At 36.4% G+C, this 27451-nt stretch overlaps 1 protein-coding gene across 1 annotated transcript; it reads left to right on the top strand.

Annotated features, from left to right (window-relative positions):
• The first annotated feature begins 17455 nt into the window (after positions 1 to 17455).
• On the top strand, positions 17456 to 19682 carry LOC137807314 (peroxidase 45). Its single transcript, XM_090300790.1, has 4 exons — positions 17456 to 17936; positions 18458 to 18649; positions 18799 to 18964; positions 19081 to 19682. Exons 1-4 carry the CDS (start codon positions 17727 to 17729, stop codon positions 19485 to 19487), a joined length of 975 nt encoding a protein of 324 aa, XP_090156916.1. The 5' UTR covers positions 17456 to 17726; the 3' UTR covers positions 19488 to 19682.
• The last annotated feature ends 7769 nt before the right edge of the window (positions 19683 to 27451 follow it).

Raw genomic sequence — 27451 nt, forward strand, 5'->3', positions numbered from 1 at the left:
ATGACTGTGTATATGTGTGTGTATTGACTCCTTTAGGCAAAAATATTCTCCAGTCACTTGTACGTAACCTTAAAGCACGGGCAAGCAACCAAAGAGTTTCTCGTAAGTTTGCCAAAGGTTCCAACCCTTTTTCCGACATTCTCAACGCTATTTAAACTGCCCCAGCATTTAAAGCGCCTTAAAGCGCTTTTACACTCAAACGTAACGCACTCATTAAAGCGCTTAATTACGAAACGTAACGCATTTAAGACGTTGAAACGCTTGGGAGCCATAATAGTACCTGAATGCTAGAAAGGGAAACTGTATTGAATATCTTTAATTACCTGGCACCTGACTTGAGGGTGTTTCTATTCCGGCATTGCTGTCATACACGTGGAGGGCCTCACGACGCCTTGACCCCATCTGGGGGCGTTTCTGCCCATCTAGGGACGTTTCTGCGTGTGGGTCCTCCTGCTTGGGAGTGCTACTGCGCTAGGGGTGGCTTTTTGGGTGCCAACTCATGCCCCCAAGTATCTAGCCACTTACTCTGAGAGCGTATCTGCCTTCCTCTCACACCCTGCACCCGGTTATCCTGGGCGTGACCTTCCTCTTGGGTCGTATCTGTCCCGAAGGCGTCTCTGGGGCGGCAGGGGTACTTCGCGAGTCAGGCTGCCCTTTACTGGTACTATCACTATGGCCTTGGAGCCACCTTTTTCTTCTCTTTATCACTTTCCCGAGATATCGGGACCTGAGGCTTTCCCACGACGTCGCTCCCTCCATGGTCTTTCCTACCCATGGGTATCGGGGAACCACACCGTGATTGCCTTGCTTTTACACTGTTTAATCTGGCGACGCCCTCACCTGGGCGACGCCTTCACCTAGGCGACGCCTTCGCCTAGGCGACGCCTCCTCTTGGCGTCTCTACATCTGGGCGACACCTCGAGCTGACTTTGACTTTCCAGTCGTTGACCTTGACTTAGTCAACGCCCTGATACGGGACGGTACAGTCATCAAGTGTCTATCACATCTATTATCCACATTATTGACTCACATACTCAGACAATTGACTCTAGTTCCGGAAGATTCGCGTATTGAAATTAGCCTTTAGAGACCTGCACTTATCATACTACTCACTGCGAGTCATGCGCATAATCATCTCTCAATATCTCATCATCTCATATGATAGGGTAAATTCATTTTATCTGTTCTGATAAGTTCTTTCAAACCTCAGACTTAGCTAAATGAACCTCCTTCGACTCTCACCAACTGAATAATTTCATCATATGATTTCATTATATTAGTAGAGTCAAGATCATCTCATCCACAAGACACTCACAAATAAATACACCATATTACAATCTTAACACGACATTTCCTTTCCTAAATATACTATGTCTTGATCACACATTCACATCATCTCATACCTCATGTAACACATCAATATACCATTCAATCACATTATGTTTTAAATTTTTCTAAACAATCAAAGTATATCTCAAAATTCATTTAAACACATAACTAAATTCCTTTAATCATATTTTTTAAATAAAATTTAGAATTTTCACTGAAAAACAATAAGCAATAATAAACTAGGCTTTCAAAAGCCTAAATAAAAATTTCAAGTTTTTTTTACAAATAGTCTAGCTTGAGCGAGACAAGCGAAAATTCTCTTGCTTGAGCGAGATTCAATCCAAGAGCAACCAGAATTTCATCCTAGGTCTCGCTTAAGCGAGAGTTATCCTCCCTTAGACGAAAACGAACCCGAGAGCACCTCATTTTTCATTTTATTCTCGCTTGAGCGAGAATTATCCCGCTTGGGCGAGATATGTAGACAAATTTTATTCATTTTATATATATATATGATTTCTAAATCAAAATCATTTAAAATCAAACCACCAATTCTCAATCACAACACTCTCACTTTCAATCAAATTACAATCTACTCAAAACAAGAAATCCTGCACACAAAAATTGGAACTGGTGACCACGCCACCCCCACTTCCAGATCTTTTAATCTAGGGTTCTATTGAAAATTTAAACTAACTTCTCTTACCTTAAGCAGATACTAATTAGGAACTCCAAATCTACCAAAAACTTAAAAATAATTAATCTGCACCACATAGCCCTGATAAAAAATCTAACCATATCACTAGGACTCTGAACTAACAAAGACTACTCCTAAAACTAAAAGAGTCACATGCAAAAACCTAGGTTTGATACAAACCTAACAAATTCAAAATTTGACTCAAAGAGAAGTATTAAAGGATACGGATACCAGAGTTACAGAAGGATCCTAATATTAATTGGGAGTCTTTTCTAATTATCAGTTGTTTCTCTTTATAGAGAAGAATAATTAGGTGTCTTTTCTAATTATCAGTTATTTCTCTTTATAGAAAGGAATAACCTTTATTTTATTTTTGTGTTATGATTGTAGTATTTAATATTGATTATTTCCTTCTTTAGTTAAACCCTAGAATGAGTGTACTACTTGTATATATCCAAACCATTTGTTTTGATTTGAATAATAAGAAAGAAGAGATATTCATTCTCATATCCTTTGTCTTTAGTTTACTCTTTTGTTTATCTCTGTTCCCTTTTGTTCATCTCTGTTCTATTTTGTAATATGGTATCAGAGCTCTGATCATCAGAGCTCTGCTTGCTACATTTATTCATGGGTGAAGTTGATGATTCCTCACAAGATCTTACTTCACCTTACCATGTTAGTTCATCAGATAATCCTTCCTTTCTTATTGTCCCTATTACTCTTGAAGGACCAAATTATCATCATTGGTCTCGTTCGTTTCAAATGAGCCTAATTTCAAAGAACAAAATAGGTTTCATTGATGGAACTATAGAAGCTACCAATCGTACCAAATCATTATTTTCAACATGGAAGAGAGCCAATATGTTGGTTGTTTCGTGGATTCTCAAGGTTGTTTCTCAATCCATCGCGCAGAGCATCATCTGTATGGACAATGCCTTTGACATATGGAATGATTTAAAGGAAAGGTTCTCACAAGGAGACATGATTCGTATTTCTGATATCCAGGAGATGATTTCTTCTTTTAAACAAGGTGAGTTGTCTGTTACAAACTATTTCACTCAGTTAAAAATTCTTTGGGATGAACTTGATCTTTTCCGCCCGCTATCCGCTTCTTCATGTGCCTCTAAATGCAATACTCTTGTGAATGTTTCTAAATATAAAACACAAGACCAGATTATCAAATTTCTAAGGGGGCTAAATGATAATTATTCGACTGTGAGAACTCAAATTCTTTTGATGGACCCTTTGCCATCCTTGAATAAAGTTTGCTCTCTTGTTACACAACAAGAGAGACAAATATTTGGTGATCAATCCAAGGCAATGATTACTACTAGCAAAGGAGGTTATAAAAACAATGCTACAACCTATGACAGAGGTGCTGGATACGGAAGAGGAAGCAATGGAAGAGGATATACTTCTAAAATTTGTAGTCATTGTGGAAGGACAGGGCATACCATTGATACATGCTATAAAAAGCATGACTTTCCACCTCATTTCAAGTTCAAAAATAAGAATCATGATCAGAGTCATACTAATGCAGTTTTTTAGAATACAAATTTCAATAATAATGACCAGAATCATGAAGGTTCAAAGTCAGAAGTAGAGTCTCAACAAATTGGTTTTACTCCTGAGCAGTATCAAACATTGTTAGCTCTTTTACAACAAACCAAATCCAGTGGCAATGCTTCTAATCAAGTCTCTATTATTCCCTCCAATCCCTCCAATCAAACAGGTAACAATTTTATTTCTTCTTTTAGTTCTTGGATTATTGATAGTGGTGCGACTGATCACATTTGTTCATCCTTAACTTATTTCACTTCATATCATCAAATTGATCCTATTTATGTCAAATTACCAAATGGAAATCAAGTCATTGCCAATTATTCTGGAAGTGTTTTTCTCAATCAAAATCATGTCATAGACAATGTTTTGTACATTCCTTGCTTCAATTTTAATCTTCTTTCCGTAGCAAAATTGATTGATAAAGTATCTTGTGTTCTTACCTTTGACTCTAATGGTTGTCACATTCAGAACAAAATAACAATGAAGATGATTGGAATTGCTAAGACGCAAGATAGACTTTATATACTCAAGATCCCATCTTACCAGAAATTTCAAATTAAACCCCTTGAATGTACACACACCATCAATACTGTTAATGTCAGTGCTAGTGATCTAGAAACCCTTTGGCATTTTCGATTAGGCCATATTTCAAATAAATGTATTGATGTTATCAAGAATAAATTTCCTTTTGTTAAATATAACAAATCTTTTGTTTGTGATGTTTGTCATTTTGCAAAGCAAAAAAGATTTTCTTTTCCTATTAGTACATCTAAATCAAAAAAATGTTTTGATTTGATTCATGTAGATGTTTGGGGACCATACTAAATACCATCAATTCATGGTCATAAATATTTCTTGACCATAGTTGATGACTATTCGAGGTACACGTGGATTTTTCTTTTGAAACAAAAATCTGAAGTTGTTAAGGTTTTGGAAAATTTTGTTATTTTTGTTCAAACACAGTTTGAGACAACAATAAAAATAATAAGAAGTGATAATGGAACTGAATTTTTCATGACTAATTTTTTTGTCAGTAAAGGAATAATACATCAAACATCATGTGTCAATACTCCACAACAAAATAGTAGAGTTGAAAGGAAACATGGTCATTTATTAGATGTAGCAAGAGCTCTTATGATACAATCTCATTTACCCAAAATTTATTGGTCATATTCTGTGATACATGCTGCGCATATTATAAACATGCTTCCCACACCTGTTTTAAACTATTCTTCTCCTCATGAAATGCTTTTCAAAACTGATGCAAATTTTAATGGATTAAAAGTGTTTGGTTCTTTATGTTATGCTAGCACCTTGTCAACAAATAGAAGAAAATTTGATCCAAGAGCATCAAAATGTGTTTTTATTGGTTTTCAACGGGGGACAAAAGGATATATTTTGTTGAATATTCAATCAAGAGAAATTTTTGTGTCTAGGGTTGTTGTCTTTTATGAACATGTTTTTCCATACCAAAGGGTTCAAGATACTAGTAATGAAACTAATAGTCCTGATATTGATGATCAAATTTTGTTTGCTGAAGATCAATCTGTCTTAAGTCAGCCATCACAAGTCATTCTTGCACCTTGTGATAATGTTGAAAATAGCAGTGATAATAATTGTGAGTCACAAATTGAGGTTTCAGACGTAGATTGTTCCCATATAGACCAAAACCTCAATGAAAATCATGATATAGAACAAAGTTTTGAATCAGATCCATCTGTCCGAATGAGCACAAGAATAAAAAGATCACCTGAGTATTTAAAGGATTATCATTGTAATCTTAACGTTTCCAGTACATCTTCAAGAGTTAAATATCCTTTGAATTCTGTTTTGTCTTATAGCAATTTATCACCTTCTTACAAATCTTTTGTTATGTCTCTTTCTTCACATGTTGAGCCAAACACTTATTCTGAAGCTGTGAAACATGACTGTTGGAGAAAAGCTATACAATGTGAGATATCTGCTTTAGAGCCAAATCAAACTTAGGAGACTGCTCTTCTGCCTAAGAACAAAGCTGCCATAGGTTGCAAATGGGTATTCAAAATAAAATATAAGGCTGATGGGACAATTGAAAGGTATAAAGCAAGGTTAGTGGCAAAGGGATATACACAAATAGAAGGCATTGACTACCTTGCTACTTTCTCTCCAGTAGCAAAGATGACCACCATAAGGTTGCTTCTTTCTTTAGCTTCTATTTATAATTGGGAATTGAAACAATTAGACATAAACAATGCCTTTTTACATGGAGATTTGAAAGAAGATGTATACATGGTTGTTCCTCCTGGATTGACTTCGATTCCACCAGGAAAAGTTTGTAAATTAAAAAAGGCTTTATATGGTCTTAAGCAAGCTAGCAGAGAATGGTTTGCCAAACTGTCATCATTTTTGCTTTCTATGGGATATACTCAATCTATGAATGATCATTCCTTGTTCATTAATTCTTCTGAAGGATCTTTTACAACATTATTGGTATATGTGGATGATATAATATTGATAGGAAATGATAAAGAAGAGATTGCTCGAATCAAACAAGCCTTGAATCAGACATTCAAGATTAAAGATCTTGGGAATTTAAGATATTTTCTTGGTCTAGAAGTAGCAAGAAGTAAGACAGGAATATATGCAGGTCTTTTAGCCTGCAAACCTGCACCCACTCCTATTGATAATCATGAGAAATTTTCTTCTACTGGAAGTGTTCCTTTCACAGATATTCAAGTCTACAGAAGATTGATTGGAAGACTTATGTATCTCACTAATACCCGACCTGACATAACATTTTCTGTGCAACAACTTTCCCAATTTCTTGCTAAACCTACAATTGTTCACTATAATTCAGCGATTAGAATTCTCAGATATATCAAAGGGGCTCCAAGTCTTGGTCTATTTTTCTCTTCCACTACCTCTGTTCATCTGAAAGCCTTTTGTGATAGTGATTGGGTCACCTGTAGTGATTCAAGACAATCAGTGACTGGTTTTAGTGTGTATCTTGGAAATTCTCTCATATCTTGGAAGTCAAAGAAGCAAGGAATAGTATCAAAGAGTTCTTGTGAAGCTGAATATAGGGCAATGGCCACTGTTACATGTGAAATTCAATGGCTAACTTATCTTCTTCAAGATTTCAAAGTTCCTTTTGAGCAACCATCTCTTTTATACTGTGATAATGATTCAGCAAGATACATTGCAGCAAATCCAGTGTTTCACGAGCGTACAAAACATATAGAAATAGATTGTCACGTGGTCCGGGAAAAATTAAAGAAGGGTCTCATCCATTTGCTTCCCATTTCCACCACAGAGCAACTAGATGATATTTATACCAAAGCTTTAAGTCCTCAATCTTCTAAGAATATTTGTTCCAACCTGGGTCTCATCAATATTTGCTCCCCAGCTTGTGGCGGGATATTAAAGGATACAGATACCAGAGTTATAGAAGGATCCTAATATTAATTGGGTGTCTTTTCTAATTATCAGTTGTTTCTCTTTATAGAGGAGAATAATTTGGTGTCTTTTCTAATTATCAGTTGTTTCTCTTTATAGAGGTGAATAACCTTTATTTTGTCTTGTGTGTTATGATTCTATTATTTAATTATTGATTCTTTTCCTCTTTAGTTAAACCTAGAATGAGTGTACTACTTGTATATATTCAGACCATTTGTTTTGATTTGAATAACAAGAAAGAAGAGATATTCATTCTCATATCCTTTGTCTTCCGCTTACTCTTTTGTTCATCTTTGTTCTCTTTTGTTCATCTCTATTCTATTTTGTGTACCGCCCAGGTAGTCGGAATTGATGACGTGGCAGCAAGCAATAATATAGGCGTGTTGAACGGGACACCTGGCTGGCATAAGGGAAGGAAGTCGGGGGGCTCGTGTGATCGCCAGTCGTTAAGTTGGCGTGCCCCGATCTCTAGCATACCTAAACCGGCGGTCACCAAGTCTGTGTCGTAGTCGCCGGATGTGAACCCAGGCGACAAGGTGATCGGAGATCGCCGAGAGGAGGACATCGCCGAAGGATCAAGAAAGCTTGTTCCAGGATTTCGAAGCAAAGGATGAAGTCGTCAAATGGTCATTCCCTAGCTGGCCAGAGGTTGAGGTCGGGGAGCAGCTTACCCGAGCATGCACAGTGAAGCAGGTAAAGTAGAATATAATGGCGGCCGGCGAGACCACAAGGAAGGTGTGCATGAAGACACCCGTACTCGCCACACAGAAGAGATCGCGCTCCAAGGCAGCTACGCGCTGAGTTGCTTCCTGCATAAGTAACTTAGTCGAACAGCCTGAAGAGTAAGAGGTGACGCTCAAGTCAAGGATGCTCCAGATGGTGACACGTGTACAACTGGATGCGAGCCACGTGTCCAGATGTGTAACTGTCAGGAGAGAGAAAGCGCACAGGTATATAAGGGATCCTAACGAACTTCTGAGGTACGCGCGTTTTAGAATACTTCTTTTACGCTTGCGAGAACTTGAGTACGCTGAGAGAGAACATTGCACAGTTCCTGAAGTTCTTAGTTTTCTCTTAGTATTTTGGTGGTTCAGCCGCTGACTTGGGTGTCGGAGCGCGATCGGCCGCAGCGGCGCCGTTCTGTCTTTTGCAGGTTCTTGAGGTGAATCAAGGTGAAGGACGGAAGCTAGCACGGTGCAAAGTCGATCCAGATTTGACGAGGCAAGGCTCTTGTGTTCTGGTCAACAGGCAGGATCATTTTGTAATATGGTATCAGAGCTCTGATTAGAGCTCTGGTTGCTACATTTATCTATGGGTGAAATTGTTGATCCCTCACAAGATCTTTGTTCACCTTACCATGTTAGTTTATCAGATAATTCATCCTTGAATAGAGTTTACTCTCTCATTACACAACAAGAGAGACAAGTTTTTGGTGATCAGTCTAAGGCAATGATTGCTACTAGCAAAGGAGGTTATAATAACAATGCTATGATCTATGGCATGGGTGGTGGATATGGAAGAGGAAGCTATGGAAGAGGATATACTTCCGAAATTTGCAGTTATTGTGGAAAGACAGGGCATACCATTGATACATGCTATAAAAAGCGTGGTTTTCCACCTTATTTCAAATTTAAAAATCAGAACCATCATCAAAGTCATGCAGCCTTTCACAATACAAATTTTAACAATAATGAGCAGAATCATGAAGGTTCAAAGTCAGAAGTGGAGTCTCAACAAATTGGTTTTACTCCTGAGCAGTATCAAACATTGTTAGCTCTTTTACAATAGGTCAAATCCAGTGACAATGTTTCTAGTCAAGTCTCTGTTATTCCTTCCAACATGACAACACAAACTGGTAATAATTCTATTTCTTCTTCTAGTTCTTGGATTATTGATAGTGGTGCTACAGATCACATTTGTTCATCCTTAACTTACTTCACTTCGTATCGTCAAATTGATCCTATTTATGTCAAATTACCAAATGGAAATCAAGTCATTGCCAATTATTCTGGAAGTGTTTTTCTCAATCAAAATCATGTCATAGACAATGTTTTGTATATTCCTTGCTTCACTTTTAATCTTCTTTCAGTAACAAAATTGGTTGATAGACTATCTTGTGTTCTTACCTTTGATTCTAATGGTTGTCACATTCAAGACAAAAACTCCTTGAAAATAATTGGTTCTGCTAAGATGCAAGATAGACTTTATATACTCAGGATCCCATCTTACCATAAATTTTAAATTAAACCCCTTGAATCTACACACATCATCAATACTGTTAATGTCAGTGCTAGTGATCTAGAAACCCTTTGGCATTTTCGATTAAGTCATATTTCAAATAAATGTATTGATGTTATCAAGAATAAATTTCCTTTTGTTAAATATAACAACTCTTTTGTTTGTGATATTTGTCATTTTGCAAAGCAAAAAAGACTTTCTTTTCCTATTAGTACATCTAAATCGGAAAAATGTTTTGATTTGATTCATGTAGATATTTGGGGACCATACTCAATACCATCAATTCATGGCCATAAATATTTCTTGACCATAGTTGATGACTATTCGAGGTACACATGGATTTTTCTTTTGAAACAAAAATCTGAAGTTGTTAAGGTTTTGGAACATTTTGTTATTTTTGTTCAAACACAGTTTGAGACAACAATAAAAATAATAAGAAGTGATAATGGAACTGAGTTTGTCATGACTAGTTTTTTTGTCAGTAAAGGAATAATACATCAAACATCATGCGTCAATACTCCACAACAAAATAGTATAGTTGAAAGGAAACATGGTATCAGAGCCATAATTGTTTTGATTTGAATAATAAGAAAGAAGAGATATTCATTCTCATATCCTTTGTCTTCAGTTTACTCTTTTGTTTATCTCTGTTTCCTTTTGTTCATCTCTGTTCTATTTTGTAATAAGAAGAACAAAAATGAACCTACCCTATCAGAGATTCTGATCGGGCAGCCTTGTAGTCTTTGCTGCTAGGAGTCTATTGGCGGACTCCGATCGTCAAACTGATGCGAGGAGATCAGAATTTAGAGAGAAGGGAGATGATAGAACCTTACACATAACAATATGACTTGAAAAAAAAAGATCAACTTAATTTTAATTAGATAATTTAAATTAATTGATAAAAAATTCACTATTTCTTTTTATATCATTAAACACCATGGGTGATCCGATAACGGCTTGATAAACCCAACAAATACTCGTTAGGATAAGGTTGATATGGCTCTGATATCATATTAAGAAGTGGGCTTTAAACCTAACTTAACCCCATAAAACCAGCTCAATGAGGTGAGGTTTTCACCCACTTATATACTATGAAAGACTCTAATCTCTAATCGATGTGGGATCTCCAACCGAAAGTGACAACGATAGGAAATAAAAAATTGTCTATATTATTAATTTTATTCTCTTGTTTTTTTATTATAAACTTATACTTATAAATATATTATATGTTTGCCTGGTAGGTTTTATTCACTTGTTTTTTTATATAAAAACTATTAACATTGTTACAAAATTTATATCTCATTTAATTTGTGATCCCAGATTTCAACTATCGTTATCACATGAAAATAATTTATTAAAAAAATAAAAAATACCAAGTATACGGGGACTACACAAGACAGATACTAAAAAAAACTAAATAAAACAAAAACTAGCTAATTTGTACTTATTATGAAAGAACTCTAAAAATAAGCTAAAAGGTAATTTACTGTACAAACGAAAGACCATTTATGAAGGAAGCATAAATTAGGAACATAGGAAAACTTTGATAGAAATTCTATCACAATAGTGAAGACATCTATTTTATCTATTTTTAAAAAATCAAGACACATGATTACTTTTATTTTTCTTTTCATATATTTTTACTATTTTTTGTTGGATAATATATAATACTTAATTTAAATTGATTTAAATCTAATTAAGATTAAACGAAAATATTAAACGAAAAACATAATTCTGCATAATAGTTCAAATGTATTGCAATATTACATAATTCAAGAATGTAATATTTTAGATGTGAACATAAACCTTAAACTACACTTCACTTTTCAATTTTTATATTTCTTTTAAATATTTTAAGTGACAGATTTTCCCATGCAACTTCAATCAATGGTAGAGGTTGTCTCTTAAGTGGAGTCATTCTAGTATTGTCATTGCTCAAATCCATAGTTTGGGATTGAGACTCATTGCATTCATTACCAAACTTGGTCAACAAATTCGGTTTCAATACACACACGTTTAAAATAAATATTTTTTCAACTACTATTATTCTCTATCAGAATTAAACAATATGATGTTCTCACATGAAGCATCAGTCAAAGCCAGTTTTCCTTTGCCATTTTTTCCATCTTGATCATACAATTCCTTCTCAAACAAATGAACATTTAAACAAATCAGTAGTGAACAAATATTTTATATTACAGACATGGTACATGAAAGCATAACTTACCAATTACCTATTCTTGCCACTAATGAAACGTTCAATGATGTCTTCATCCACACAATTTTTTTTAACTCTAAAGGTTTGCTCAAACCTGAAACCTTTATCAGTTTTTGAATCAACCTTGAACAAAACCTTTTTCTCCAATATGTCTGCAAATTCTTTGAGAATATTTCCATTCTAAAATCACAATGAAATTCAAATTAACCAAGATCCTTATATATAGAATTCGCATCTAAAGGTGTGCAAGGATAACCTTATCATGAGTTTCCTAAATTTCAGCACATCATTTACTCATAAGTGAGTTTGCTTCTCTGTCAAAAAGAATGAAGGTGGTAGAATCAGTCTCGTCGATGACACGGAATTGCACTTTATATCTGCCATACAAATTCAATATCAGTATTGAACTGCTATCAATATTGAATAATAAATCAATAACAAATATTTCAAAATGTGTACCTAAGTGTGACCTTCATTATGTGCTTGTTACATTTCTCACAAAAACATTTTGAAGTCGGGGTAAACTGCCTTATTACAGATGCAGGCAGTATACCACCAATCATCATCGTCCACAATGTGTTTTATAGTTGCAAGAACAATGAATGTGTTCACTTGTGTAAATATAATGTGAAAATCAGTGAAAACCAAAGATAGATCAAGAATTTAAAATATGTAATGACATTTATTTCTCTACAATCCTTCAACCTTGCTATGGTGGTTCTGATGGTGGTCTGAAGGAATTCATTTTCAGGAGTTTGCTTTGAAGATTCACATAGTTGGCTTAGCCCCTGTGATGGAGAATCCATACTTCTAACATCCTTTACATTAAAACTACGTTAGAATACATGCAAAAATGTCTTTTCTACACAACAAATAATGATATTTGTAAAGTACCTCTTTTTCAACAGTAAGACTTCTTCAGTCAGTACATTATATTCCACTTTTGTGAAATCAATACAGTTTTGAATATAAATATAGTCTATATAATAAAAAATTAACATGTAAGAAAAATTATAATTCGAACCTAATTATCAAAAGTAGAAATAAAATACTTTGATTGATCCAAAATGATACCTCTGAACAACTTGACTTTGGCAAATTGGATAACTATAACTACATTCTCTACTTCCCAACAGAGAGGAAAGAATTTAACTGATCTACATAATTCTTCAAGAGCGTTCATTGAATCCTAAAACTACTCTAAAAATACAACTATGTTACAACGTCAGTTTAAAAAAGGAAACAATGGTGGAATGAAGTTAGAACATTGCCCATCACAATCTATGGAGATGACATTCATTTTGCTAATTCTTCCTTCCTTTCGAAACTTGCATTTTGTTCCAACTCCAGTAAGAATTCCAATTATATCTACATAAAACATTACTGAAATCAATAATAGTGATCTTTTATTGAAAATGTACCAAAAAACAATATATAATTTAACTAACCAACTAAATAGTCTGTGTCAAAGCCAAGAGCAAAAATCACGGAAAGAGATGTGTGTTGTGGGGTACTTTGTGGTACCACTTCATTAGCCATTAAAGATACCTTCGTCCCATATTGAAAGTTCATCTTATACTGATGTGTTGTTTTGTAAGACCCTAAGGTGGATGCAATACTAAACGATTGTATGGAATACCCATGACCTTTACATATTTGACTCTGGAATTTGTATATAATGTATGTTAGAACTGCGAGTTTTATGAAAAAACGTGAAATCTTGCACACACCATAAACACTCTGACAACCACATTCTATGTCTCCTTTGTTGATCTAATTTCATTAATTATTTTTTTTGGATGGCAAAAAAACGATGCACCATTTTTATTAACAACAAAGCTTCAGTTGCCTACAACAAAAGCTCTCTGCAGCAGAAAGGATTCGAACACAAGTCTTTCTAGTAATCAGGAGAAGCATTGACCACTAGACCAGACAAGTTCTTTGGTCATATTATCATTTTTATTATACTTATACATATTAATATAATTTATACATATTAATATAATTTATAATAATAATAATAAAAAAATAAATTATATTTATATTATTAATATTATTAGTATTATTATTAATATTATTAGTATTATTATTAATATTATTAGTATTAATATTCATATTATTAATATTATATTCATATTATCAATATTATATTCATATTATTAATATTAATTTTGATATAAATATACATTTTAGATATTTATTGTGTGTGTATAGTAGTTTTATTTGACTTGAGTAATATTACTTTTATCCGGATATAGATAGATAGAGAGAAAAAGGAAGAAATTATATAATATTAATATAACTTGAATGCTATAAATACATATATATTGATTAATATTTTTTTTATTTAATCATTAATTTTTTAAAACTCATGGTTAAATTTAAATTTACTTTCATATTATATATATATATATATTAATATAAAATTATTTGATATCTTATTTTCAAATATAGGTTATTATAGGTAGTTGTGAAGTTTTTGTTAGATGGCTATATAGGTGCTTGTATCTTACACTTCTTTTCTGATTTGAGATTCTTGTATAAGGATTGAAATATCCTTAAAATGTTTCCTTTAATTTTTTTTATTCTTTTTCGTTAAAAAAAATCTTATTTTCAAATATTTACTTACATAGATTAAAATTGATATAATGTATAATTTTTAAAATATTTTAAATTATAAATTATTTAATCACTTTGTCATTATGATTTATATATTAGTAGAAAGGGTTATTTAGTAACAACTTTTTACATAGATTTATGGAATAATTAATATAGTTTAAACTATAATGATATGCTAACTAGTAATCTGTATTAGAGATTTAATTAATAGTTAATGTAAAAGTCATCATTCTATGTTAAAAGATAATATTGTTTGTTGACAATATTCTTTACTATAACACACAAGTAAAACCAACTACCTATAATGAACTTAATTAAGTCAATATGATAGTAAAATAATAATTAATATGATAGTTGATTTTAATGTAATAGGTAATATGATGACTATGAGTATGACATATATTAAATGTGATTCATACTAATAGATAATATAATAAATTATGTTTAGATTCAAATAGATTATAGATAAATTAAATGTGATTCATATGTTAATATTGTTAGTATCATTAATATTGTTAGTATTATTATTATTGTTAGTATTATTAATATTATTAATATTGTTAGTATTATTAATATTGTTAGTATTATTAATATTGTTAGTATTGTTAGTATTATTAATATTGTTAGTATTGTTAGTATTATTAATATTGTTAGTATTGTTAGTATTATTAATATTGTTAGTATTGTTAGTATTATTAATATTGTTAGTATTGTTAGTATTATTAATATTGTTAGTATTGTTAGTATTATTAATATTGTTAGTATTGTTAGTATTATTAATATTATTAGTATTGTTAGTATTATTAATATTGTTAGTATTGTTAGTATTATTAATATTGTTAGTATTATTAATATTATTAATATTGTTAGTATTATTAATATTATTAATATTGTTAGTATTATTAATATTATTAATATTGTTAGTATTATTAATATTATTAATATTGTTAGTATTATTAATAATAATAAGTATAATAAAAATCATAATAAAACTAAAGAATTTGCTTGGTGTAGTGGTTAAATTTTCTTTGGTAGCTGAAGGAACTTGACTTCGAATCTCATTCATTGCTAATTTTATTTTATGGCGCCAAAAATTACATACGAATATATCTGTATCTAATTCGCGTTTTTCTTGTAGTGTCACATAAACCATATCTATCTTCAAATTCAAGCACTTTTTGTGATAGTTTCCGCATTCCATTTGGTAGCCTAATTTAAACATCGTTCGGGCAAGGCCAAGCCAGAGGTTTTTACCAATGAAACTCTTTGACCAAACCATCAGCTCAGTTAACTGCATGCTGAGGACAAAACAACAACTAAAGCAAATTTGGTGAAGAGAGGGATATCAGTGAGAATAGCATATTTAGTATATGTGGGGAGGAAGCGGAAACAACATCACATCTTTCCTATACTTGCAGGGTAGCTTGGCTGGTGTGGTCAAAATGCTATGAATGGATGGGTGTGGCATCGACGGTTCATCATGAACCAAAAAAGCACATCGCACAATTCAAGATGATTAAGGAAAGTGAAGTTGTCAATAACATCTAGTTCTGTGTGTGGATAGCAGTCGTAGGAGAATTGTGGAAACAAAGGAATAAGAAGATTTTTAGGAATAGAATTATAGATCATAATGAAATCTTCACGATAGTTCAGCTGAAGGTTTGATCGTGGGTAACTGCAAAGGTTATACTAACATGTTTTTCTTATTCTGATTGATATCTTGAACCACTGGTATGTATGAGGTCCGTTATAAAAAAAAACACAGGTTACTTTTATGATTAATAATGTTCTTGAGAGTTTGTAAGTAATTTGAGTTTCTTATATAAGGATAGAGATATCCTTAAAATACCTCAATTAATTATTTTTTTATGCTGATAAAAAAACTCAACCTTAATTTAATAACACTTTTACTTTCTTTCTTTGACACATAATAATATATAATCTAGCTGGTAGGAGTACTTATTAGTACTAAGTATTTAAATTAATGTTAAAATTAAAAAGTCAGATTATAAAAACGAGGAATTAAATTGTACGTGACAAAAAAAAAACAAATCTTTTAAAGTCGTCTCTTAAGTGGTCAAAATTGAGGTGCATTTTGGGCCTTGGAAAAATTGACTTAAAAAACAAAAATGGTTTTATTAGCTACTATTTTACTTGTTGGTGTTTTTAAAACAGAAATTCAGGCGTTGATATAGGAAACTCACGAAACATGTATGTAATATGATACTAGCGTGGAAGAAAGAAAGAGGGGAAGAAAACTACATACTGAATATTGAATAAGCCCCATAACGTTGAAAAATGAAAACAATAATAGCGCAACTAGAAAATAATATACAAAATTGAAGCCACTTATTTGCATCTTGCAATTAGACATGGCATTCATTTTCCTATGCATACAATAATGACAGAAAGAAAAAAAAAACTACAGTAATTAATTAAGTAATGTGTAATCTCAAATACACTTTTGACGTGTGTTAATTAAATATAATTTATAAGGTGAGATTTTGTATATTATAATGTTTTTATTTTTAGTTAACCTTATCTTTGACATGTTATTAGATTTTTTTTTATGTTGTGAATAATACATTAATAGAAAGAGAGAGAAAAATGATGTTTTGACAATATAATGACGCAGGAAAGAACAAAACTATAATAATAAAGAGATCATATATACTGACAAACAAGTTCAGTATTTTGCAGATATTAACATAAGTAGAGTTATTAAGCTTTTAGTGCACATGGTTGCTTTTTGCAGGGATTGACAAATGTAACTATAGGGATTGGCTGGTTTTAAATAAACAATAGATAAAAGGAAAAGTTTGCTTGGTTTGAACTTTGAAAGAAGGGATCTTTTCCTTAGGAAAAGGGAGTTGTTAGGAAAGATGAGTCTACACGCATATGATCACATGCAATTGAGTTGGCTATGTCCTAATCACAGACAACAAACTAGACATTCTCTTAAACTAAATCAGCATTTAACATCTAAGTCTGATTTCATTTGAAAGACAAGAGATAAAGATAACAAAAACTGCTGCATTGCTTTAAGTATTTAACATCATTTTTCGATTAAAATTAGATTTTCATTTAAGCAGTTTGTGTAATGAAGATTGTTATTGCTGATTAGTAAATAAAACAAAAAATTGTTTGAGGAACTCTTTGACATAACATAAAAGAAAAGGAGAGGTTTTCCATGTCAGTTCATAAACAAAAACTCTTTCTTCCCTAGTAACATGCTTATCCTTGGTCGTGCACACCTACCATTCCTTACTGTCATTATAAAATTGATGATAATAATATATAACAGCCTTAGATGCTTCACGCAACTTATAATTAGACTCCGTTTTTATAGCATTCTCAGAGTCAATGTCGCCTCCATCATCATCCTCTCTTTCACAACAGTATCACAGTTACTTATATCAAATGGCCAGACTGTCCATGAAACAGACATTTGTGTTTCTCTCATCAATCATTCTCCAATTATATATTTATCTTCTTATTTAATTATTTAATGATCAACTACATATTTTTTTGTTGTTCATGCTCAAAGTGGGGTCATGTTGAGTATATATAAGTGGATACATAACAGAAGTTGGAACCAAATCGAAGAAGCAAAATACAAGAGTTAGTAATATGGAAACTCCTAACTTTGTCTTCTTCTCCTTGCTTCTTCTCTTGACTAGTACCACTCTAAGCTCAGCTCAACTCACTCGTAGCTTCTACAAAAACGTATGCCCCAATGTGGAGCAGTTGGTACGCTCTGCTGTTGCACAGAAGTTCCAACAGACTTTTGTGACTGCTCCTGCTACTCTTCGACTCTTCTTCCATGATTGCTTTGTGAGGGTGTGTACACCTTCTTCATCACTTTCATCGTTTTCTTAACTCAGCCTGGTTTGATTTCGCATATAGCTCTAATTCTTAATCATCAGTTTGTTGACTAATAAAACCAAAGTTATGTGTGCATGCATTCAGGAACCTGCACAAAACTGTGGACATGTTTTATACATTTAGTCTATGCTATCAACTTAGGAACATTTTTCTTGTGAAATCAGACTATATATAGTTATTCTGTATCGGTTGTTCTTGGTTTATTAGGCCACATGCAGATATATATACTTATACTGCAAAATTCGTGTCCCAAAATGTTAATTTTCAGTGTGAAGAGAGTGTGTCAAGATCTTACAATATATTAGTGTATGGCCAAAGAAATTTGCATGAACATATAAATAAAAGAAAATTCTAACTTCATGAGCTAGCTTTGGAGTTGAAATCAATAATTATGAAAACTGTAATGGAAACCTTTTTTCACTGTTGTTGACTATTTTGTATGTAAGGTGATAACAAATTTGTTGTTGTGCACACAGGGTTGTGATGGTTCAATCATGCTTGCAAATAGTAACTCGGAAAAGGATCACCCGGATGACATATCTCTAGCAGGGGATGGCTTTGACACAGTGATTAAAGCGAAGGCAGCTGTTGATAAGGACCCCAAGTGCCGAAACAAAGTCTCTTGTGCTGATATACTCGCTCTGGCTACTAGGGATGTTGTAAATTTGGTACGATTGCATTTTCTTCGTGAAATTATTGACAGTTCTATTACTTTACCTCTAAACCGTTTGATCCAACACCAGCCATGCATGCAGATTAAGAATGTACAGTGTGTGATATTGCATTTTGTAATAGTAACAAGTGCATAACATTGTAGGCAGGGGGGCCATCTTATGATGTTGAATTGGGAAGGCGTGATGGTAGAATATCTACCATTGCAAGTGTTCAACGCCATCTTCCTCACCCTGAATTCAATTTGGATCAGCTCAATTCCATGTTCAACGTTAATGGTCTGTCTCAGATAGATATGATTGCATTATCAGGTATTTTCTTCACTGACATAAAAAAAAAAGTGCTTCTGACTAAATAATCTTGGATATAGTTTGATTTAAGTTTAATACAAGAAAAGCCTGAAGAATAGTGTATGTTATAATGTTAGGTGCACACACAATTGGGTTCTCTCACTGCAACCGCTTCTCAAAACGAATCTACAACTTCAGCCCCAGAGGCAGAATCGATCCAACGCTAAATTTGCAATATGCTTTTCAGCTTAGACAGATGTGCCCCTTAAAGGTCGATCCTAGAATCGCCATAGACATGGACCCTGTATCGCCTCAGAAGTTTGATAACCAATACTTTAAGAATCTGCAGCAAGGAAAGGGTCTCTTCACCTCTGATCAGGTACTGTTTACAGATGCAAGGTCAAAGGCCACAGTCAACTTGTTTGCATCAAATGAAGGAGCTTTTCAGAAAGCTTTTGTTGATGCCATTACCAAGTTGGGAAGGGTTGGTGTTAAAACTGGAAATCAAGGTGAAATTAGGTTTGATTGCACCAGGCCCAACTAGAAAAACTACCTACTATCATCTTCATCATCATCATCATTCCTTCCTGGAGTTTGTACGAGTTTTTTTTTAGTCTACAACGGCTTGAGTTTGTAGCAGTTATGTATATTTGATAATTCATTATTGTATTAATAATTCATGGAGTTCCCAAGCCCAAATATTGAATAAATTCTTTTTTAATTTTTTCTTTTCAATAAAGTAGAACCCCTTTAGATTTGACTGATTTGTTAAAGATTAAAAAAATGTGATTCTAGTATGAAATAGTTTAGTGATTATTTTTTAGACTTTAAAAAAGCTTCATTTATGTTTATTTACGATAAAAAGATCATTTTATAAAAAAAAATTGTTTTTATGAAAGAAAATGTTTTAAATAACTTCTTATTAAGATTTTTTATGTTTCATTGTAACAAAAAAATGATTATCTTTTAAAACAAAGTGATTCTTTACTTATAAAAAAAAACTTAAACAAACTGTCTTGTTGTCTTTTTTTTTCTTTTGCCTTTCATCCAATTATAACCTGAGGATAATAGTATTTTAGGTTAAATAGGGTAGTTCTACATTGCTCTTTTCCCTTGGACAAATTTTAAGGGTTTGCACTTCTAAAAAAGCAAACTTTAGATGCTGTTTTACTTTTTTGTGCGTCATAGTTGTAAAAAAAAATTGTTAGCGTCATTTCTTGTGAAATAATGAATTAAGAAATACACCATAACAAGGAATATGGTTAAAGTCAAAGTCATACAAGAAGTTTCTAAAAGAGTTTCTAAAAGAGTGATGACTAAAAATAAGGTTAAAGAGGAGTTAAAAGAGGAGTTTCATCAGGCTAAGAAAACTATTAAGAATAATCTTATCTTGTACCTGAGTGGAGAGATGGGGCTCAGGCACGGTCGGTTGATGTAGTGTAGTTGCTGACGTGTCGGTCTTCTTCTCTTTCGGTCGGTCGCTCCTTCTTGGTGTCTCCTTCGGTCGAGCGGGGGAGGGTACCTGCGAAGGCACTCCGACGCTCAAGTAAGTGTGAGATTCTAAGTGTGGTTTAGTCAGTGAGTGAAAAACGTACCTTTCTCTGGCTTGAGCACATATTTATAGGATTGCCTAATGGGCTTTCTATTCCTTGGGCTCAGGGTAGTTGTGGATAGGTCCTGTCAATCGTGCTCCGAAATGCCCGGGGAACATATCTTCTTTAAACGCGCATTCCTTATTCTTCGGAGGTGTATCTTAACCACTTTTAGTTGTCATACATGCCTCACATTTATTGTGGCTTCGGTCGGTCGGCCAGGTTCGTCCGGTGCCTACCGATACACTTGCCCCCAGGCTCGAGGTGAATAAATGCCGAAGAGTCATAATGATTGTTTTTTTTGAGGTGTCAGGCATTAAATGTAACGGTGTGATGGGACGTTTGCTTTTGGTCGAAGACGGCGGAGATGAATCTGGCGGTGTGGATTAAGTGACGTTTCGAATTCCGGCTGATATGGGGCGTAGGACGAGAGGGGATCTAACGGATGGGGGTGAGAGGCAAATGCTATAAATAGCAGCCCCAGTTGTAGGAGGACCACGTTTCCTTGAGTTCGGCATCCGAGTTGCTCCGATTGCCGAGTCCACTTTGCGAGTTGTTGCGCTGTACGAAACATAGTTGCCGACCGAGCTGTATATTTGTGAACGAAAGGTTAGTTATGTCTCAACTTTCTTCAAATAGAGCTAGTAGGGAGTCGAGTGAGAGTGGGGAGTCATCGTCCAGAAGTGGCGAAAGTACGAGTGGGTCGGTGGGTCCGAGTTATGAGTGGGTAGATATTAGTGTTAGGAATATACCCACTGTTTTCAAGACACCAGACGACCTGGATAAAGTGATAGCTAGGGCCCCTGTCGTGCGGTCTGGTTTACCTTCAGATATTCTTATTGCCGAAATATGTGGGTATACCGACCGTGTCTGTCATGGAAGGGAGAACGCTCCGGTAGATTTCTTTTATGTTTATAGTACGTTATTTGTTGATTTGAAAGTGACGTTGCCGTTCGATGAGTTCACGATGGATGTGCTACGGTTTCTGAATCTAGCTCCAACCCAACTTCATCCGAACTCATGGGCGTGCATGCAGGCCTTCCGAATGGTGTGTCAACTTTTTGACTTGACGCCCAGAGCGGAAGTGTTTTTATTTTATTATAACACTCATTCGTTCAACCCGGTAAGTTGGGTGTCGTTAACCAGCCGTCCGGGGTGTGTACATTTTGCGGCTTACACCACGTCCTACAAGAACTTCAAGGAACGATATTTCAAGATATTTGTGGAGCCGGACGGACGAGAGTATTTTTATAACAATGATGTTACCAAGTTTCCATTCCATTGGACCCAGAATCCGACTGTGCTTAACACGAGTTCCCGTACGGCCCTGTCGGCTTTGGATAAGGCTGTTATGGTGGTGTTTGACCAACTCCCTCACAAGTTACCTACGAGGGAGATAATTTTGTTATATGTGTCGTCCGATCCCTGGGCGGATTTTATTGGTATGTGATTGTAAATTTGGTTTGGTTGAATAAGTCCATTAATAGTGTTTAATTCCTGTGTGTTTTGCAGAAATCATGAGTAGGGCGGACGCTTCCTTACATGAGTATATGAACAAGCTGCGTCAGAGTAGGGATGCTCAGTCGGCTTTTGTCGACGCGACCGGGGTGTTGGCGGCAGTTCCGTCTACAACGGTTCCTGCGGCGGGGGCCTCGACTGCTGCTAAGAAAAGGGGTCGGCCTCCTAAAGAAAATCAGGACGGCCGAGCTGGGCCATCCCGAACAAACTCTGAGCCAACACTGTTGGCGGTCGGTATGGATATAGCTGCCCACCTGCAGGCGGAGCTGACCGCCGAAGAGAATGAAATTTTTGCCACCATCCCTACAACTAAACTGATGGTGGAAACATTGGAGTTACAAAGCCGGGCGCTTATGGCAAGCCGGACGGTGGTCGAAGAGCTCGAGAGAGTGACGACCGTTACCATACCTCGGCTAAAGAAAGATGTGACCGAGGCTACTCAAGCCACGAATATGTCGACCGAGAAGGCCGAGAGGTTGAAGGCCCAGTTGGAAGAGAAGCAGACGGCCTTAAAAGCGCAAGAGGAACTCACGAAGAGCCTTGAGGCGCAACTGAAAGGAGGAGCCGGGAGGAGGCTTTAAAAGCGGAAGTGGCCAAGTGTCACGACTTCATGCTTCGCATTAGCGAAGAGTACTTCCGGTTGGGCATCCAACAGGTAGCTTGTCTGCACGGTACGCCACTGGAGGACGACCGCTATGACATTGAGAAAGTGGTGGTCGAAGGAAAACTAGTGCCGACCAATCCTGGCGACATCAATGAAGAGGCTGAGGCGGAAACTCCGGGACCACAACCGGACGTCTCGTTCGAAGAATTAATGAATATGCCATAGGTAACTGCTGGACCCGGCATGTGGGCGTCGTACAATAGTTTTATTTTGGATTTGTTGATTGACCGGATTGATATTTGTGAACCTTGTAAGTAGATTTTATTAAGTTGGATGCCGGCCTAGACGTAGTTGATTTCGTTAGCAACAATGCGAGTTAATCCTGATGCCGAACTAGGCATAAGTAATTGCAAAATAAGTGAATTCTGATGCCGAACGAGGCGTAAATAAGCTTGACTACGTGAAAGTAATGGTAATGCGTATGCCGAACGAGGCATAAATAATTTTCTTTAAAGTAATAAGTTAATTTGGATGTCAAACGAGGCATAAATAACTTTCTTTAAAGTTAGAAGTTAATTCGGATGCCGGACGAGGCATAAATAATCCTTATTACTTTGAAGTAACAAGTTAATTTGGATGCCGAACGAGGCATAAATAACCCTGATTACGTTAAAGTAATGTTAATTCGGATGTCGGACGAGGCATAAATAATTTTCTTTAAAGTAATAAGTTAATTTGGATGCCGAACGAGGCATAAATAACTTTCTTTAAAGTAATAAGTTAATTCGGATGCCGGACGAGGCATAAATAATCCTTATTACTTTGAAGTAACAAGTTAATTTGGATGCCGAACGAGACATAAATAACCCTGATTACGTTAAAGTAATGTTAATCCGGATGCCGGACGAGGCATAAATAACCCTGATTAGGTTTAATTCAGATGCCGAACGAGGCATAAATAATCCTTATTACGTAAAAGTAATGTTTATTCGGATGCCGAACGAGGCTTAAATAACCCTGATTAGGTTTAATTCAGATGCCGAACGAGGCATAAATAATCCTTATTACGTTAAAGTAATGTTTATTCGGATGCCGAACGAGGCATAAATAACCCTGATTACGTTTAAGTAATGTTAATTCGGTTGCCGGACGAGGCATAAATTGGGAGTAATAAAAGGAGTAGGAGATTGATTTTAATTTATAGTGCCTTGTTAAAACCTTCTCGGTCGTAAACCCTCCTTAGGGAAAAACCGACCGAGCGAGGAAAGAGTACACTTTTTATTAAGTTCAACTGTAATAAAATTTGAGATGCGTGGCATTCCACGTTCTCGGTATGTCTTTCCCAGATAAATGTTCTAAGTAATAGGCTCCACCGGCTGCCGTATCTGCTATGCGGAAAGGTCCTTCCCAATTACTAGAGAACTTACCTCCTTCCTTCCGAGCGCTGCTCCGCATTCGCCATACTAAGTCGCCTTTGTGGAACAATCTTGGTTTAACTTTGGAGTTGTATCGTCTGGCCGCCCGAATTTTGCATGCTTCTTCTCTAATTCTACATTTGTCCCAAAGTTCGTTGATGAGATCGAGGCCGACCGAGAGGCTTTCCTTGTTTAGATCAAGATCAAGGGTTTGCAGGCGGAGAGAGGGTTCGCCAATCTCGACGGGGATCATAGCTTCAGTGCCATACGTTAGGCTGTACGGCGTTTCTTGTGTAGTCGTCTGAGGAGTACAGCGATATGCCCATAAGACTTCTAAGAGTTCTTCAGTCCAGTTGTCCTTTGCTGGGCCGAGACGTTTCTTCAGTTCGTTCAAAATGACCTTGTTTGCAGCTTCTACTTGTCCGTTTGTTTGCGGATGTTCGACAGAACTAGCGATGTGTTTGATGTGGAGCTTCTCGTAAAATTCAGCTAACGTTCGGTCGGTGAATTGCCGACCGTTATCGGTGATGATGATTTGTGGAAGCCCGAAGCGGCAAACGATATTTTTCCATACGAAATTTTGAACATTGCGGGCGGTGATTGCAGTCAGGGGCTCGGCTTCGATCCACTTGGTGAAGTAATCAATGCCGACTAGTAAGAATTTACACTGGCCTTTACCGGGGTCGAAAGGACCAATGATGTCCATACCCCATTGGACGAACGGCCAAGGTGATAACATAAAATGGAGTTCCTCAGGCTTTTGATGGGACAAAGTGCCAAACTCTTGGCATTTAAGACATTTTTGGACGAAATTGGTGCAGTCACCCTGGACGGTCGGCCAGTAGTATCCGGCCCGGAATACCTTGGCAGCCATTGTCCGTGCGCCGGAGTGAGTTCCGCAAATTCCTTCGTGCAACTCTTGAATGACATAGGAAGCTTGGTCTGGTGTCAAACATTTAAAGAGTGGTTGGGTATAACCTTGGCGATAAAGGTCGTCGCCGATTAAGACAAAACGGGCGGCCTGCAGCTTCATGGTTTTTTCGCCGAGAGGACTACATGTGCCGTCGAGTAAATATTGCTTGATTGGGGTAATCCAAGTAGATTCCGCGTCGGTCGTTAGGCATTCCTGTAGATCGATGCTTGGGCGTGCAAGCGTAACATGGATGACCGACCGATGCATTCCTTTACACTTCGTGGTTGCTAACCGGGACAGGGCGTCCGCGCGAGTATTGTGATCGCGTCGAACGTGCTGCATAGAAATTTCAGAAAAGGTGTTCATCGACTGTTTGACTAAGTGATAATATCGCTGTAAAAAGCTTTCTCGGACTTCATATTCGTCATTAAGTTGACCGATGACTAGCCTGGAATCACTTTTACAAATTAACTTAGTGATTTCCAATTCTTGAGCGAGGCGTAGACCGGCTAAAATGGCTTCATATTCGGCCTGATTGTTTGAAGTTTTGAAGTCAAATTTTAGGGCTTGCTCGATGACAATCTCGTCGGGACCTTCCAAAACGACTCCAGCGCCGCACGACCTTTCGTTGGAGGAGCCATCCACGTATAGGACCCACGATGAGTGTTCAGTCTCGGCTGAGGAAGGAGTGAGTTCGGCTGCGAAATCAGCAAGAGCTTGCGACTTGATGGCCCCTCGTGGTTGGTACTGAATATGGAATTCGGACAGTTCTATCGTCCATCCGATCATTCGTCCGGCTAAATCTGGTTTAGTGAGAATTTTTACGATGGGGTAATTTGTCCGAACAATAATACGATGATTTTGAAAATACATCCGCATTCGTCGGGCGGTAATAACGAGAGCCATAACTACTTTTTTGATCGTTTGGTATCGGATTTCGACACCATGGAGGGCGCGACTGACGAAATAAACTGGTCGTTCTTCCAAATTAATTTCTTGCACTAAGACCGAACTGACGGCTTCGTGTGAAACAGCGAGGTAGACTATAATGGGCTCTCGGACGTCCGGTTTCTGGATGATCGGCGGGGAAGATAGAAAAGTTTTCAATTGGAGGAAAATTTCTTCGCATTCGGTCGACCATTCAAAGCGGGATGCTTTTTTCAATAGTCGGACGATGGGTCTCGTTCGTTCGGCAAGTTTAGGAACAAATCTGGATAGAGCAGTGAGTCGGCCGATAAGTCTCTGAATTTCCTGAATGGAGTTGGGACTTCTCATTTCGGAGATAGCTTTACATTTCTCGGGGTTAGCTTCGATGCCTCTATGAGTTAACATAAAACCTAAGAACTTCCCTCCCTCGACGCCGAACGCACACTTGTCAGGATTGAGTCGCATCTGGTGTTGGCGGAGGGCCTGAAAAACTTCTTTTAGGTCAGCAATGTGTTGTTTGCATGAGTCGGACTTGACAACAATGTCATCAACATAGACTTCAACATTCCTGCCGATCATGTCGTGGAATACATGGTCCATTAGTCTTTGATAAGTGGCCCCGACATTTTTGAGTCCGAAAGGCATAACTTCATAGTAGAAGTTATTGGAATCAGTCATGAAGGCTGTCTTCTTTCGGTCGGCCGGGTGCATTTGGATTTGATTATAACCTGAGTAGGCGTCAAGGAAACTGAGGATGTGATGTCCGGCCGCTCCATCAACGAGACGATCGATGGTAGGCAGAGGGTAAGAGTCTTTTGGACATGCCTTATTGAGGTCCGTGTAATCAACACACATTCGCCATTTTCCGTTTGCTTTCTTTACCATAACCACGTTGGCGAGCCATGTGGTGTAATGGGCTTTCCGAATGAATCCAGCTTGTAATAATTTATCTGCTTCGTCACGTGCGGCTTGACGTCGTTCCTCGCCTACATGTCTTTTCTTTTGAGCTATTGGCCTAGCTTCTTTATACAGTGATAGTCGGTGAGTGATAACCTGTGGGTCTACGCCAGGCATATCCACGACCGTCCAGGCGAATAGATCGGCATTTTTAACGAGTGTCGTTCCGATGGCCGTTCGGTCGTCCGGCTTCAGCGAAGTGCCAATGTGCGTAGTGTGGCGATCATCGCGAAGTGGGAATGGATGCAAGTCTTCTCCTGCTTCCATACGGGGATCGTCCATACGAGGGTCGAGGTCAACAAGGGCTATCATCTGACGACGAGACATGTGCCGTCCGGAACGCCGAGTGGGGGATCGTCCTCGTTTTTGTGGGACTCGGTCGTCCGGATTGGTTGTGTAGAGTCGTCGAGTTGGCTCACTTTTCAAACTTGCGACATAACATTCTCTAGCGGTTTTTTGATCGACATGGATGGTTGCAATGTCGTTAGTGGCCAAAGGGAATTTCATGGCTAAGTGTGGGGTGGAGACAATGGCTTTTAATCTATTGATGGACGGTCGGCCGAGCAGGATGTTGTAGGAAGT

This window comes from Phaseolus vulgaris, chromosome 3 (assembly GCF_051622355.1).
Source record: "Phaseolus vulgaris cultivar YP4 chromosome 3, ASM5162235v1, whole genome shotgun sequence".
Classification (NCBI taxonomy): domain Eukaryota; kingdom Viridiplantae; phylum Streptophyta; class Magnoliopsida; order Fabales; family Fabaceae; genus Phaseolus; species Phaseolus vulgaris.